This window comes from Centruroides vittatus, unplaced genomic scaffold, assembly GCF_030686945.1.
Source record: "Centruroides vittatus isolate TY-2023 unplaced genomic scaffold, ASM3068694v2 contig_519, whole genome shotgun sequence".
Classification (NCBI taxonomy): Eukaryota; Metazoa; Arthropoda; class Arachnida; order Scorpiones; family Buthidae; genus Centruroides; species Centruroides vittatus.
In genome coordinates, this window is record NW_027122304.1 from 126,314 (window position 1) to 140,893 (window position 14,580).

Sequence of the window (14,580 nt, forward strand, 5' to 3'; positions counted from 1 at the left end):
AGGTTTAACAAAATAATTTATTTTAAAAACTTATCAATTTATTCGCATAAAAACTAATAATCTTGTAAATTTAGTTCATACAATAAATGAGTTAATTTGTCTGAAAAATAAATTAAAAATTACAAAAGTATGTGAAGCAGACAAGCTAGAAAAAAGAAAATCTTTAATCAGTGATAAAAATATGCTCTGGTTAACTGTCATTTGGGTCATTCTGTACAGATGCAGTAGCAGAGAAACAGTAGTAATATGCCACATCTCAAAAACTTATTTAAAAAATTTTTCTATAAAATTAGCATTTGTTACTGCTATTAATTTTATTTGTTACTAAAAACAAATTTTCGAAAATTCAACAGTTATAGTTTAATTTCTGAGAGAACACTCGGGCTTAATCTAGAGATGTGATAGTAAACCTTTTTGTGATCCAGAGGCATTTATTAGCTGTCTCCCATTAAATTGTTGATATTTTAAAAAAATAATTAGGTTAAAAGTAATAAAAATTGCTAATTTTTGAAGACTTTTGCAACAAGGTGACAGAATTGTCACTTTTCTACTATTTAATAAAATTACTACATTATTGACACAATTGATTTGTTAAACATCAAAGATTAATCTCTCTAATTGACCAATAACTGATAAATTTGCCTGTTCAAAGATAAAAAAAACCATCAGTTTTCTTTGTTGGCAATATTATTAAGTTTATTCTACAAATATGGTTAGAAAATATGACTAAAACAAATTTTAAAATGTAATATCTTGGATATGCATATGCATGCATTGTTATCAAATCAAGATTACTTTATCTAGTTACCAATATCATGTATTGCAGATAAGAATGTGAAATTCACCATCATAAGCAAACTAATTATCCCAATGGCAGGTAAATGTTTTATGAAACAGTTCAAAGAATAAACCATATTTTTCAATGAAATTGGACTTTTTAAAGAAGTTAATTGAAACTACTTAAATTTGTCAGAGATTTAATTACGAAAATATTAAGCTTTAATGCAGTCTTCCAATGATTTTGCTTTAGATATTTTCTATAATTATTTTCTCAACAAATTGAAAGTAGTTAAGATATTAAACTTCAGTTTCCGTAAAGGCTGTTTATCAGTACTGAAATTTATGTATGATCTTTGCCAATACTCTAGATGTAGAGAAATGTGTGCTTTGAATCTCAAATCCTCATCAGTTAGTCTTATATTATTGGAGAATTTTACTGTTTGGAAGGTCTTATCATAGTTAAATTGTCAATTTATTTATAATTATAACTGCGTATTGACCTTTACTCATTTGTGTATGTCAAAAAGGAAAGAAAAGTACACATTCCAACAATAAAAATATTTGTAGATTATATATCCATTTATAAGAACTGTAAGAAAGGGAGGGAGGGCATCATAACTTGTTAATTGGTGTAAAATTAGGAGAACCGCGCTTCCTTTTATAAATTGTAAAAATTTCACTCAAATCACTAAGAATTTCTGTTGTTTATTTAATTTTGGATTTGATTTATATAGTAGAAGAGAGTTAGCACATTTTTTCTCTGAAATGCTTGCCAAAAGAGGACAAAATGGCAGTTTTATATTCACTTCATAGTGGTTTGTATGCCACACAAGCTAGGTATGTAATGTGCACCTAGCTTGTGAAATGTAGATTACATAAAATTACATTGTGATTTTGTTAACTGCACTACAAACTTTGCACATGCATATAATGCTTTCGCTTCACCACGCTTAGCTTTTTGCTTCAATGGTATTCATGTATTAAACTAAAAATCTGAAACTTCTATTTTTCATGCTTTATGCTCAGGAAATCATTCGCTGTACTGAATGGTGCATTTACATAGCAATTTAATCTGGATAAAGCTCGCTTATTTAATAATTTTCATGTAACTAAGATAAGTGTTAGTTACATGAAATGACTTTTTTCCCTTAATGTAAAGACATTTCATATGGGTATAAAAGCCACAAAATATAATTTACTTAAAAATTCAATTTTACTTAATGTTTGACAAAGCTATGCTAACTATCGCGTATCTGGTAGACTTGGTGTCATACGAATTCAGACAGAAGGGCTAAGGGCTACAGAGCTTTGTCAGTCCCTTATCTAGAACAAGTATGAAATTTAACCTTTATATTAAAAGAAACTTGGTGCTAAACTAGTATAATGAAGTTTCTTACATTCAGTTTTTTGTTTTATTGATTTTATTCCTACATTTGTTTGGCTTTAAAGAAGAAGAGTAGAATGCTTCATTTTTGACTAGTCCAAACCTTGTAGCACCTCTTGGCCCTCAATACCAGGCCAAATGGCTAGCAAAAACTGCATTATTTTATGCGTATTTTATTTAAAACTTGAAAAAATAATTCATTTATGTATATTATTTATTTAACATGCATAAAAGCAAGGATAGTGAAGCAAGTAGCAATAAACTGGAGCTTACCATATCTGACAGCAAACATGTATATTATTTTGCTTATCTTTCAAAGAATTAGATTAAAATAATTTGTTACCTCATTCATATCTTTTTAATTACATTTTCTTATCAGAATCACATTTATGTTTGTAGAACAGGATAAAACTTTTATCAGTCTTTTAAATTACTTTCATTTTGATTAAATAAACAGTTATGTGAATTTCAATGCTAAAGTAAAACTAAAAGTAACATTACTGTTACCACAAATTAAATTAGCAATAAATTCTTCTAATTTGTGAGATTGATGGACGATACTCAAATGGAGACTTACAAAATTGAATTAATTTACAGGGTGATTTTTAACTCACTTAACTAATGGCTAGCATAGCTTTGCTTGATTCAGTTCATTTTACTGAAGCAACTAAATCAAGAACAACTGTTCTTAAAATATATATATGGGTATCTCTCATATAACACTGTTGTTATGTTTCGAAAAGTGCCATGTTATGCGAATTTGTGCTATATGAAACAAAAGACTAGTGCAAAACATACGGATTAGATTCCAAAAGTTAACAAAAATATACTATTCTTTTTGGTTACGAAGAGAAATACAGTGGTGCCTCATATAACGTATGCCTTGAATGACGGACGCTGCAAACAACAAACTTTCTGTTTGGCCATTACGTGACTCAAGCAACGGACTTTCCGTTCGGCAATTACGTGAGGCAATAAACGGCCTTTCTGTGATCAAGTGAGAATGATTTTTCCACTATTTTGTCATTGCCATTGACAATCTACTATTTTTTTAGATATTTTCCCCTTCTTGGCTTTCCAGAATAGCTTCTTGATGTAGGTATTTTGGAAAACAAACAGGTGTTGAAGAAGAGAAAGAAACAGACCACCTTGGACATGTTTTTCAAGAAGCCAGCTGCCAAAAAACAAAGGATGGAACAAGAGGAGTTGACCCTGCAAGTCCCGGTAGCCTCGCCTGAATCTGACTCCGATTAATTAAAAAACAATAAAAAGAGATTCGCTGCAATGTGTAAAAAGTGTGTGTCTGTATGAATGTGTGAAGGAAGTGTTCCTTCACCTCCTCCTCACAATATCTGACTACCCGGCATAATTGGTGACTGCTCCATTTTCATTTTTTTTATGGTACAGTACGGTTATTTTATGCTGCAGAACGAACTAGATGTTTTAACATGTATTTCTATGGGAAAATGCGGGACTTTTCACTTAACGGACGTGCACCTGAAACGGATTAATTACGTTATGTGAGGCGCTACTGTATGCTTATTAAAGCAATCAATAATTAACTAACAATCACAATTAATAGTACTGTATTATGCATTAATATTAATTTTAGTTAAACAAGGACATTTTCTTTTTATAAATTATTTTCATCATCATAGCTTTTTTGTTGGTCTTGATCAGAAATATCAACAATGTCTTCACTTTTAAAAATTTTTAATGTATGACAAAATAAAAAGTAAAAGTACGTTATTAATTGAAAATTTGTTCAGTTGAGGACCAAGTAATTTATTTTTCAAAATTTGTGTGTTTGAATGCCAAATTGTTTGAGTACTGAGATACTGCTGTATTTCATTTGCTGTTTTTACAAATGATTACTTAGCTGCAGTTAAAAAAAGTTTAATACCATTTACCTAAACATTTACCCAAACTATTTACCTTGCCATTTACCTAACATTTACCTAAAAAAGTTTAATAACATTTACCTAAAAGTTTACCTAAAAGTGTTTATTTAAACACTTTTAGGTAAACCTTACTAAATACAAAGATTAATGTATAAAAACAAACATGGTGATAATCTTGAAGTTAGTCTGAAAGCAACAACAATGACACTTGCTTGATAGGAAAAGTAGGACAAAGAAGAAAAAATTGTACTATTGGTTTTCATTAAAAGCACAAAACCAATTGAATTTCAATATTCTAAAATCTATGGGCAAATTTGAGATAGTACCAATAGAAATAAAAGAAAGGTATTGATTTGTTTTTTATTCAAGGAGGATTTCTCAAATTTTCGAACTGTATTAAAGTGAAACTGGAAACCATGTTGTACAGGGATATTTACAATTTTCAAACTGTGTTGTAGAAGTGCCGTGTTGTACGATGGATACCTGTATATCAATATATCACTGTTAATTGGCTTTTAAGCCATGCTCTTGTATCATTCTCTATATAACTTATGTACTAATTAGTATACAATACTCTACTACATTTGGAAAGCTTAATAACAAATTATTTGCTAATTCAAGAAAGAATTTGGTGTTATACTTGTCAAGGAATGCAACAAATTATTTTAAAAATGACTGTGGTGTATAACTTTTTTCAGCTCGTTTACAAGAGAGCTCTTATTATCAGAGGTTGATTATTAATAATCACTGTCTGTAATCTTTTTTCCCTTGAAGGAGATATACTATTTAATACAATAGATATGGTATTTGATGTGTAACTCAGTAAGAATATATTTTCTTTTGTATTCGATCAGTATTCTTCAATGTAGTGTGCTTAAATTGCCTTATCACATTACAGATTATATGCATCGTTTTATAGTACCTAATTCATCCTTTAATGCTTTGTGGTTAAATAATACAGTAAATAAACACTTTACTTACAGTAGAGAAATATAGTCATTTCATACATACAAGTATAAGCACAGAATAGTATTTTTGAATTAATTTTTGTTTTATTAAAGATTTCACTCTATAACAAACTTATTTTAAATGTGAGGAGAATCTTGTTACACTTCTAGAAGTTCGCCTTAACAGGTTGCTATCATTAAGTGTTGTATAGGGATCAATTCATTATCATACGTTCTGTACACAGGTTAGAAATCTAATAAAGGTGATAAGAATTCACATACAATTTTCTATACAAATATACAATATCCATACACACAAATTTATTGTTTTGCAGACTTTGTCAAGATCTTCAAATTATGCTTTAGTTAAAATAGCCAAAACATTGTGCTAAGCAAAGAGGAAATTCTTATTTTTATTTTTATAATTTATAATAATGTATATATTATCGTGTTGTTTCTAGCTGATAAAAATGATATGATTACCTGCTTATTATTGATGTTTATAAGAATAATCTTCCTTCCTTTTTATATGTTTATTGGATGCTATTTTTTTATTTTTATATTGCACTTGCTTAAGAAATTTTGCACAGCTAGATTGATTGCACTCAGGGCACGCAATGAAATTTCTGTACGAAAATAAAAAAAAAGAATATGAATGTTTGTGAAGTAAATGAACTGTCGGGGACAATCGGAGGGAAGTCTGTGCAATCAGACTAGTTGAAATATTTTTGGTAGCAGGTACTCGCGTCACATACATCTTTATTTTATGTGTCTCCATGCAGCCGATCACCATCCCATTGCAGCAAAACGACAGCATGAATCCGAATTCGAGCAACGACCCGACGTCAGGAGGTCGTGCGGCCGGAACAGGTCTCAAATCTAAATTATTCCACGTGCTTGGTTTCCATTCGTAACGAATGATCCGCGCCGCCCACCGCGGCCGGACCGGAAATCGGACACGTGATTCATGGCGACGTCCGGTATGGGATCCTTCATCGATAGTGCACTGCCATTAATATTGTTGCTACTGATTTTTTAAATTGCTCAAAGTAAGAGGGAAAACAAAAAACATATGAATAAAAATTGGTTACTGGAGCATTCATCCCCTGTTGCGGAGTTTCGCCGATTAGTTACGTCATAGCACGCATTTTTATAATCGCCACGCTGGATGATTTGCATTTTTTCCAGCACATTTCCTCGGTAATCTGTGATATTTTGTAAGCTGGAAACAAATGCGGAGTTAGCAAACAAAAATACACTCCCGTAACAGCTGAATCCATTTATATCAGAGCTTTTAGTTCTTCAGAAAAAGATCGTTGATTAATTTTAAGCTGTTGAAGAGTTGCCCACTCACACACAATTAAATCACTTGTTAATGATAAAGAAATTGTGTTGGTTCACTATTTTTGAGACAATGTTTAATAATAACAATAAAATAATAACAAAAATGAAAAGATGTATTTATATTTCTAAGTCAGTTCTGCTGTTTCTAATGTTTTTTATAGCGGTAGGTTTTTGTGGCAATTAGATTAGCAGTAAACTAAGAAACGAATTGTTTTAAATGGTTGTAAACAAAATATTTATTAAAAGTTGAGTTTAAAATATGTAGTGATTGGTCACGACCTTTAGCGCGTTCCGTCACCGCGCAGAGTTGAGGGAAAGCGGCGACGGTTCGGACGTGACGCCGTCTCTATTACGTATTTAATGGATGTGTAATGCCGCCATCTGACAAAATTGAGTCATGTCTCGTAGCTTGTTGCTCCTGTTTTTATTGTAATGATTGAAAAAAAATCTAATTAAATATAAAACTAGAAGAGTTGCTGTATACATGAATATATATTAAAGTGAAAAACATTGTGATAAATGAAACATATCTAGAATTTTGTGGTGAAATGTTATTGATATGTTATTGTAGTTATCTAATCTGTAAAATTTAATACAGACAAATAAATGATTTCAAACTCGAAGATACGTCTCTCTGTTTATTATTTTTTTAATTAATGTATCTCTCTTTCCCTTCGCGCCATTTTTGTTTATTTTTTTTAAAAAATAATTCAGTTGTTTTAATGGATGATATCTTTTATAAATAAAGATTTCCAATAAATTATTTTTGTAATCATGTCAAAGATGCAGAAATTCTAACCTTGTTTTTTGCTTTTTAAATGACTTAAATTGTGCGCGAGGTGTCTGTAAAAGAGAAATTTTAACATTTTATTTATTGAGAAAGATTTATTGATAAAAGCACTTAAGATTTATTTAAAATTATTGTGGTTTCTTATTAAAAAAAATACAAGACAAAAATATATAATTAAACGTCGATACCGAGCAAAAGTTCTCTCACGTTTTTCCCCTCGTATCTGTTTAGCAGAGTTGTAATGGAAAGTTGAAGAGGAGCAATTCCTTCAGTAAGTTAAGAGCGTCCATACGTCACAGCAGCGCCAAGCTGGTGCACAAATTAAAGGGAAGAGGAGATGGAGACCAGGCGTTTTACGAGCGAATGCAAGAACTCGCAGCAAGGTTAAGACCGAAAAATTTCAAGTTGTCTTTATTTTCTTTATATGTTTTTATATATATATATAGAAAAAATATATATATATGTTTGTATCTATATATTCTGCTAAAATTAAACTGTTTAAAATTTTTTTTAAAGAATGAAACGAGCTAGTTCAATGACCACGCTTAATTCAGATGGAAAGGTAAGCATAGGTTTTTGTTTATTTAGATTATTTTTATTTATAAGATATTGTAATTTTAGTGTGCTTTTGATATCAGAACAAATGACTGTAGACTGCAAACTTTTAATTTTCTTGTTTACTCCACCTATTGCATGCTTGAAATTGGAATGCTGTGTGCATCTCATCTTAATACAGGTTTATTGCACACTGGGTGACGTTGACAACAGTTTTAAATTGTTGGCTGTAGTACTATTATGCTTAATGTCAGTGTTCTGAAAAGTTTCATTGTGTTCAATGAGGGTAAACAATTATAAAGTTAATCAGTTACAAAACTTTGTAACTGATTAACTTTATAATACAATTTATTTATAAATGTAACACTGTTTTTCAACAGTAGGAACAATTTTGTTGCATATAATTACATGTTTCAGTTTGATTAAGAGCTATTAGTAGCCGAATGGATAACATCACTGAAAACTGGTCACAGGTTCACACCTCAGCAATAGGCGAGTCACCTAGTTTTTCAGATTTTATTCAAGTGTCTTAACATCTAATTATGGACCAGTTTTCCCATGTCCTTCTCGGAGGCAACCTCCATTTATTACAGGAATGACTTGGATATTCCAGTTAGCACATATGTCAAGGTGCACGGTGTCTGAAAAGTTACCATGCTGTGGAAAAGGTTTAAGCAAAATTTTACTTATGATATTGCAGTTTCTTATACAGCAAATTTTCTGGAAGTGTCCCCAGAGGCTCAAAATCCAGGGGGATAAGGTCTGGATTATGCCAAGCACTCTACATTTTGCTGATAATACCTATATGTAACACAGTGATTACATGACCCATTTGGATGAAACCCCTTCCCCATGCAGGGGATTTGTGTCTTAACATAGATCAAGAATCACAAGTGTGGTATGTACATATGTTCCTGTGTGGATACAATCTCAGAACTTTGGATTCTATATCATAGTAGATAGAAAGGTTCAATAGGAAAAGTTTATGGTAAGCTAAGATTAAAGATCTCTGATTATAATCAAATTATGCTGCCTTGTTGGAGAATATTTAATACTGTAGCATGTGAAAGAAGGAATGTAAACATGTTATAATGTTTGTTGATTTAAGTAAGATAAGTAGTTGAATCACTAGCCTATTGACTTATCTCAGATGTAAATTGTTTACATCTGTCACCATCAGGTTTTGTAAAGGTGAATCCTAAGTATGAAACAAACTGCATTGATTCATCAAAAATAATGAGACATTAATTAAGCCTGAATTATGAACTATTCAAGTAATAATTCCAGATTTATTTAGCCATAACTTGGCTGATTAAGTGTATAGATATAAAGTAATTTGGATTAAAGGTAGGTTACTCAATTGTCTGTCTTTAGTTCAAATTACTTTATAACTATGTATTTATTTAACCAAGTTAGTCTGATGAAGCTGGCAATATCATTTGATTAATTTATTAATTATTAAATGGTAATATTTTACAATTAGTTATGTTTATAAAGAAGTAGCTTGTTCTGCACAATAATATCAGTTGTATAACTTTTGATAAATTCTAAATGAATTATTTCTATCTTTCTATAAGATCAGTTTTGTATTTTGTTGATGGTAAATTTTATTCTGTTTTGCTTTCCGTTGCTAAAATGCTATCTTATCTAAAATAAATTCAGATTAAATTATCTTAGTTTATTGTTTACATGCTGTTGATAAGACACAAATGTAACTAGGAATGCTCACATCACCACTAAAAATCACTTTAAAATATATTAAATATTTTATCAAGTATTGATACGGTTTTATCTTCCCAAAATTTAGTTTTACACTTTAAGAGTTACAGAGGAATGTGTATTTAAATATCTGTATTATCAAGTGTAATTTATAGTACTTTATTCCACTAATCTTTAACAAAGTTTGTTGCAACTTAACAAATATTAAAATATATTTGTTAATAACTTAAATTATATTGTTTTCTAGATTACTACCATTTTTTTTTTCTTGATTTGGCTCTTTATTTTCTAATACATTCTTGAGATTTTCACTTTTGATACCAAACTTTGTATCTTTCATCTACTCAAAGTTATGTATACTATACTACATTAACTATAAATATTATATGAGTTTCGTTTGTGATTGTAACATATATATTTAAGGCATAAAACATAAATTTGAATGATCTAGTTGCTTAGAAGTTTGTTGGTATACATTTTATCAAAGTGTGAGGCATACAACCACAGATTAGTTATATGTTAAATATAATAATTATGTCATAATAGAATAGGTAATTGCCAGATGAAATTGTTTCCTAACATGGTTATAATAGAAATTGCTTGAAACAAACAAAAATTGTATTATTATTAAGCATGTAAATGAGTGTGGGAGGCAAAAGTCACGGAAAATTGTGTGTAAAATGTCGGAAAATGAGGCAAGAGTTCATTTCAAGACAAAGCAAAAGAAATAAAATGTAAGCATGTTCTTGCCAGTTTTGTCACATCAACACAAACGAAGTGTAAGGGTGTATCTATCCTCCAGATTTACCTATTCGTTAAGTATTGAAAAATAAGTGAACAGAAGATAGATTGCGTTTGACAAAAATCAAGAATTTTGACATAAAGGGCTGTAATAATCACTTTATAGAAATTTCACCATATTAAAGCACTTGTTTTTCTTTTGCACACCTACATAAACTATTTTTATATTCAGCTATCTTAGCATAATACAGGATGGCCCAAAAGTCAAACAAGATATATATCAGTTAACAGACTTTTGGGCCACTTTATATATCCAAAAAATTGAGTAAAGTCATATGAATCGCCTATTGAATTTTCTCAAAAATCCAAATAAACTACATAAATGACACCCCTCCCTCTTCAGTATAAATTTGTTAATACAGAAACATTAAAATTGTTAGGTTAAAATGCAGAAATTATAAAGTTTATTGTATATAATTTTGCATTTAATATCAAAATCAAATATATTTTATTGCGAGCTAACACGAGCAGTCATCTATTAACTTTTCTGTACATCTGTTGAACATATGTTTCCTGGCAATAATGATATATTTAGTTTATTCAATAAAATATATTTAAATGAAATAAGTTATAAATGTGAATTAAAAAATTATTAAGGATTTCTTTCTTCCATTTCAGACTAGCAATCTGGTGAGCATGCGTCCACAAACAGCAAGTTCAGACCAGCTGAGAAGTTCTCACTAACAAACGTAGTAGCATTAGAAGAAAGCGGTACGTTTCAAATTACGTTACAGATTGTAATCGTGGCATTGGAAGTCGACGTTGCCTTCGGACGTACCGAAGACTTAAATACAAAAACACAAATCGAAAAATGTGATTTATTCTGATATGATCTCTACGTAATAGGAGACATTTAATTATTATTTTTCCCAATATTGTTTTATCATCAAACAATCGAAAACTAAGAACCAAAAAAGATTATTCTAATTCGATTCTATTTACAGAAATTGCATAAAATAGTAAAAGTTCGATCTCTCTACTGTCAAATATAGTATAAAAAAAAATCTATCTTTTGTAAGTTAAAATATATGTAATACATTGTCTTGTTTGCAGAAAGTCCAGAGTTTATGAAGGAATTGTGAAAGTCAAGTTTGTTTTCGAGCTTTAATGTCTGTACTTAAATTTTTCTTATTGCTATTGAGGATTATATAGATTAATGGATAGATACAGATTAACGAGACATTCCAGTTGTGTTTAATTTTTTTTTTTTTTGTATTTTTGTTTAATTTTTTTTTTATAAAGAATTAAGTTTCTTTATCAGTTCCTAGTATGTTTCTCTTCATCAGAATAATATAATTGTTATTTTATATGATTTGGCCTAGAAATAATTTTTCAAGTTTTCTTTCATGTTATGTAATAAAGTTAACATTTTATTTTTGACATTTTTTAAATTAAATTAATTTAATCTAAGTTGGAGTAATTGAAACAAAGAGGCGAGTTAACTTACTTCTAGGCTAAATGCTTAGTTATTTTGTGCAATTATATTTGCTGCAACGTGGGGAAATTGAATGTCGGTCGAGTGAAAATCGACTCTCGACTATTATGGTTCAGTTAATTCTCGATCTTAATAATCTGGTCGATCGTTTGGTCGCGATGATCGATTTTTAGTTGCGTAACCTGGTCGATTTTTGACCACTATAATCAGTTCCTGACCGGGGTAATGCAGACAACTCTTGGTTGTGGTAATCGATTCTTGGCCACACTAAACCTTATTAATTTTTGGCCAAAGTGATTGATTTGTAGCTACAGTTGTCTCGGTTGACTTTTGGCCACGGTAATTGATTCTCGGCTGCAATTACCCTAGTTGTTTTTTGGCCACTTATCCAAAACTCCAAATAATTTCGAACAGTGGCTCTTTCTACCCCTGCGGCAACTGTAATTGATAGTCGATACCAAATATAATTTTAAAAATCTGGGTGCTGTTTTCAATAAATGTAAAAATAATTATATACGGTTTTTGATGTTTTTTTTGTACACGTTCAATTCCAAATGCTGTTGCTGTCGACATGCAAGAAATAACAAAAATAAGAGACTTTTTTTTAGCATCTCCTATGTGATTTTTCCTGTGAATATTTGTTTATGTGATAATTTACTTGTAAGACAGTAAAAATGCGCAAGCTTAAAAGAAAAAAATTGGAAATTACGCACTTGTAAATTGATTTCTCCCGTAGCCGTCGATTGTGAAAAAGTCAAGAGTTAGAGAAATCCTAAATGTTGTGATATTGAAAGAAAATGGTGTTATTTATTTGTAATTATGTTCTTTATAGAAATCAAAATATATATATTAGTATACAAATATATATACATATACAGTATACCAAATGTAAACCTCGGTTTTATTTAAATTGATTTGTGATTGAGAATAATTTGGTCTACTTTAAATAAAATTTTGATCAATTGTAACCGTGTCACTGGTTCTTTAAGCAAACTTTCCATTCAATTTTTTTCACTCATTTCAACTTGCACTGCATAAATTTATGGTAATCAAATCTTTTCAAGCAGTTCAAAATGCCATATGTGCACGTACCGTAAACACTTTTCGGAAAAATATACCATTTGGGCTATAGAATAACCCATTCGAATTTCATTTTTATGTCAATAAAAGACTGCAATATCCCGAAAATATTTGTTTAGTTCTGTGCACGCATGGTTTTTCAAAGACTTGCTTGTATGGCAATACAGAAACATGTTAGTTAAGAATAAATACATACGTGAATTTGTAAATAAAAAATGCAATCAAATAATTGCAATTATTTGATTGCATTTTTTAAGCAGTTCCACACACCAAAAAATGCATTTATTTAACTGTATTTTCAGTATGTGAAACTGCTTCATGCATTTATTTGATTTATGCAATTGTACAAAAATGCATTTGAGTTTTTATAATCACTCTTAAAACAAAATATTTTTAAAGTAAATAAACGGCATAAAATGTCACTTTATATACTTAATTTTTAATATATTTAGTTTTTTTTGTAATTTTTAAACTGTGTTACAGTAATTTAAAGAAACCTCAATGAATTTTCATAAAAATTCAATTTAATAAAATTTACATTAATTGTAGATTTTCCCAATGAAATTAACAAAAAATGAATGAAACTGACAATTAAAATTTAAACAAAACTTGTCAATTTAACAATTGAATTTTTTAAAAAATGCAACAATGAGAAAGAAATCGAAAAGAATTGTATTTTTCTTAAAATTACAACTACAATTAAATTTTGTCAGTTTCAGTGTAAAAATTTTAAAAAAAAACAGTGTAATTCTAAGAAATGACTTTTTTTTTAAAAAAATACAAATTTTAAAACTATTTTTAGTTAAGAAAAGGCTATTTAAATATAATAAAATAATTTTTTTTTAATATTTAATAAAGCAATTAACCATTTAAGATGGTAAGAAAATTGCGATTTCTTGGAATAAGCAAATTTTTTAGATTGCAAAACAGTTGTGCTGAATAAAGGCATCCCGTCTGCACCAGTTAAGCACGTGAAAGTACCGTGTCGATAGTTTTATCGCCAGTTAATTCCCATACATAACAACAGATTTTTTTAGATGATTGGAAACCTTCCAAACAGGTTCCAAAAAAAAACAGGAATTCGAAAGAAAAAAAGCAAAACCAGAACTGCATGGAGCTTAACCAAAAACCGTTATTAATGCTTCTAGACGTTGGCTGCGTGTTATCGTGTTACTAAATGCAGAAGGCATCTTCTGGACCAAGGTCGATATACGTTTGACCTTTGACCCGCGTGAGGCCCCGAAACAGGACGAGATAAAAAAAAATTCTTTTAATCTTATTCAACAGGAAGGAGAATTCCCAATGACAAAACTACAAATGTCACTGACAGTTATCTGATAAAAAAAAAAAAAATACTTATATAATTAAAGCTTACAAAATTTCTGAATCTAAAAATACAATTTAAGTGTCCTTGTACTGTTGTTTAACCGATAAATTCTTCCAAAAAAACACTGTATTTTTATTTTTAAAGATGATCTCAGAGACTAAATATCGAATGTATTGATTATAACAAGGATCTGGCGGGTTTAAAGGCCTCTGAAATATGTTTAGTGGCTTTTTTTCGAACGTATTATTCCAAAAAAGTCAAATTTTTTATGAAAAGCTGAACTTTTCATAATTGATTTTTCTTTTAGTTTCTGTTAAGTCGGTAATTACATTTAAAATTTAGATTTTTGGGTGGAAATAATAACAATAAAAGAGAATAAATGTTTGTTTAAAAAATTATTTATAAATAGAATATTTTTTATAAAATTTGCTTTTTTTTAGATTATTATTTTTATTAATTTTCTTGTATTTTTTAATTAAGAAACTATTTTGTTATGTTTAGAAGCATTTCTATTCAT

The 14,580-nt window shown here is 29.5% G+C and overlaps 1 protein-coding gene across 1 annotated transcript in view; it reads left to right on the forward strand.

Annotated features, from left to right (window-relative positions):
- LOC136978384 (kinesin light chain-like) overlaps positions 1-6,979 on the forward strand; it is a 30,608-nt gene extending 23,629 nt beyond the window's left edge. Inside the window, 1 exon segment of the mRNA XM_067274086.1 lies at positions 5,795-6,979. Coding sequence (XP_067130187.1) covers positions 5,795-5,926 — 132 coding nt within the window. The 3' untranslated portion in view covers positions 5,927-6,979.
- The last annotated feature ends 7,601 nt before the right edge of the window (positions 6,980-14,580 follow it).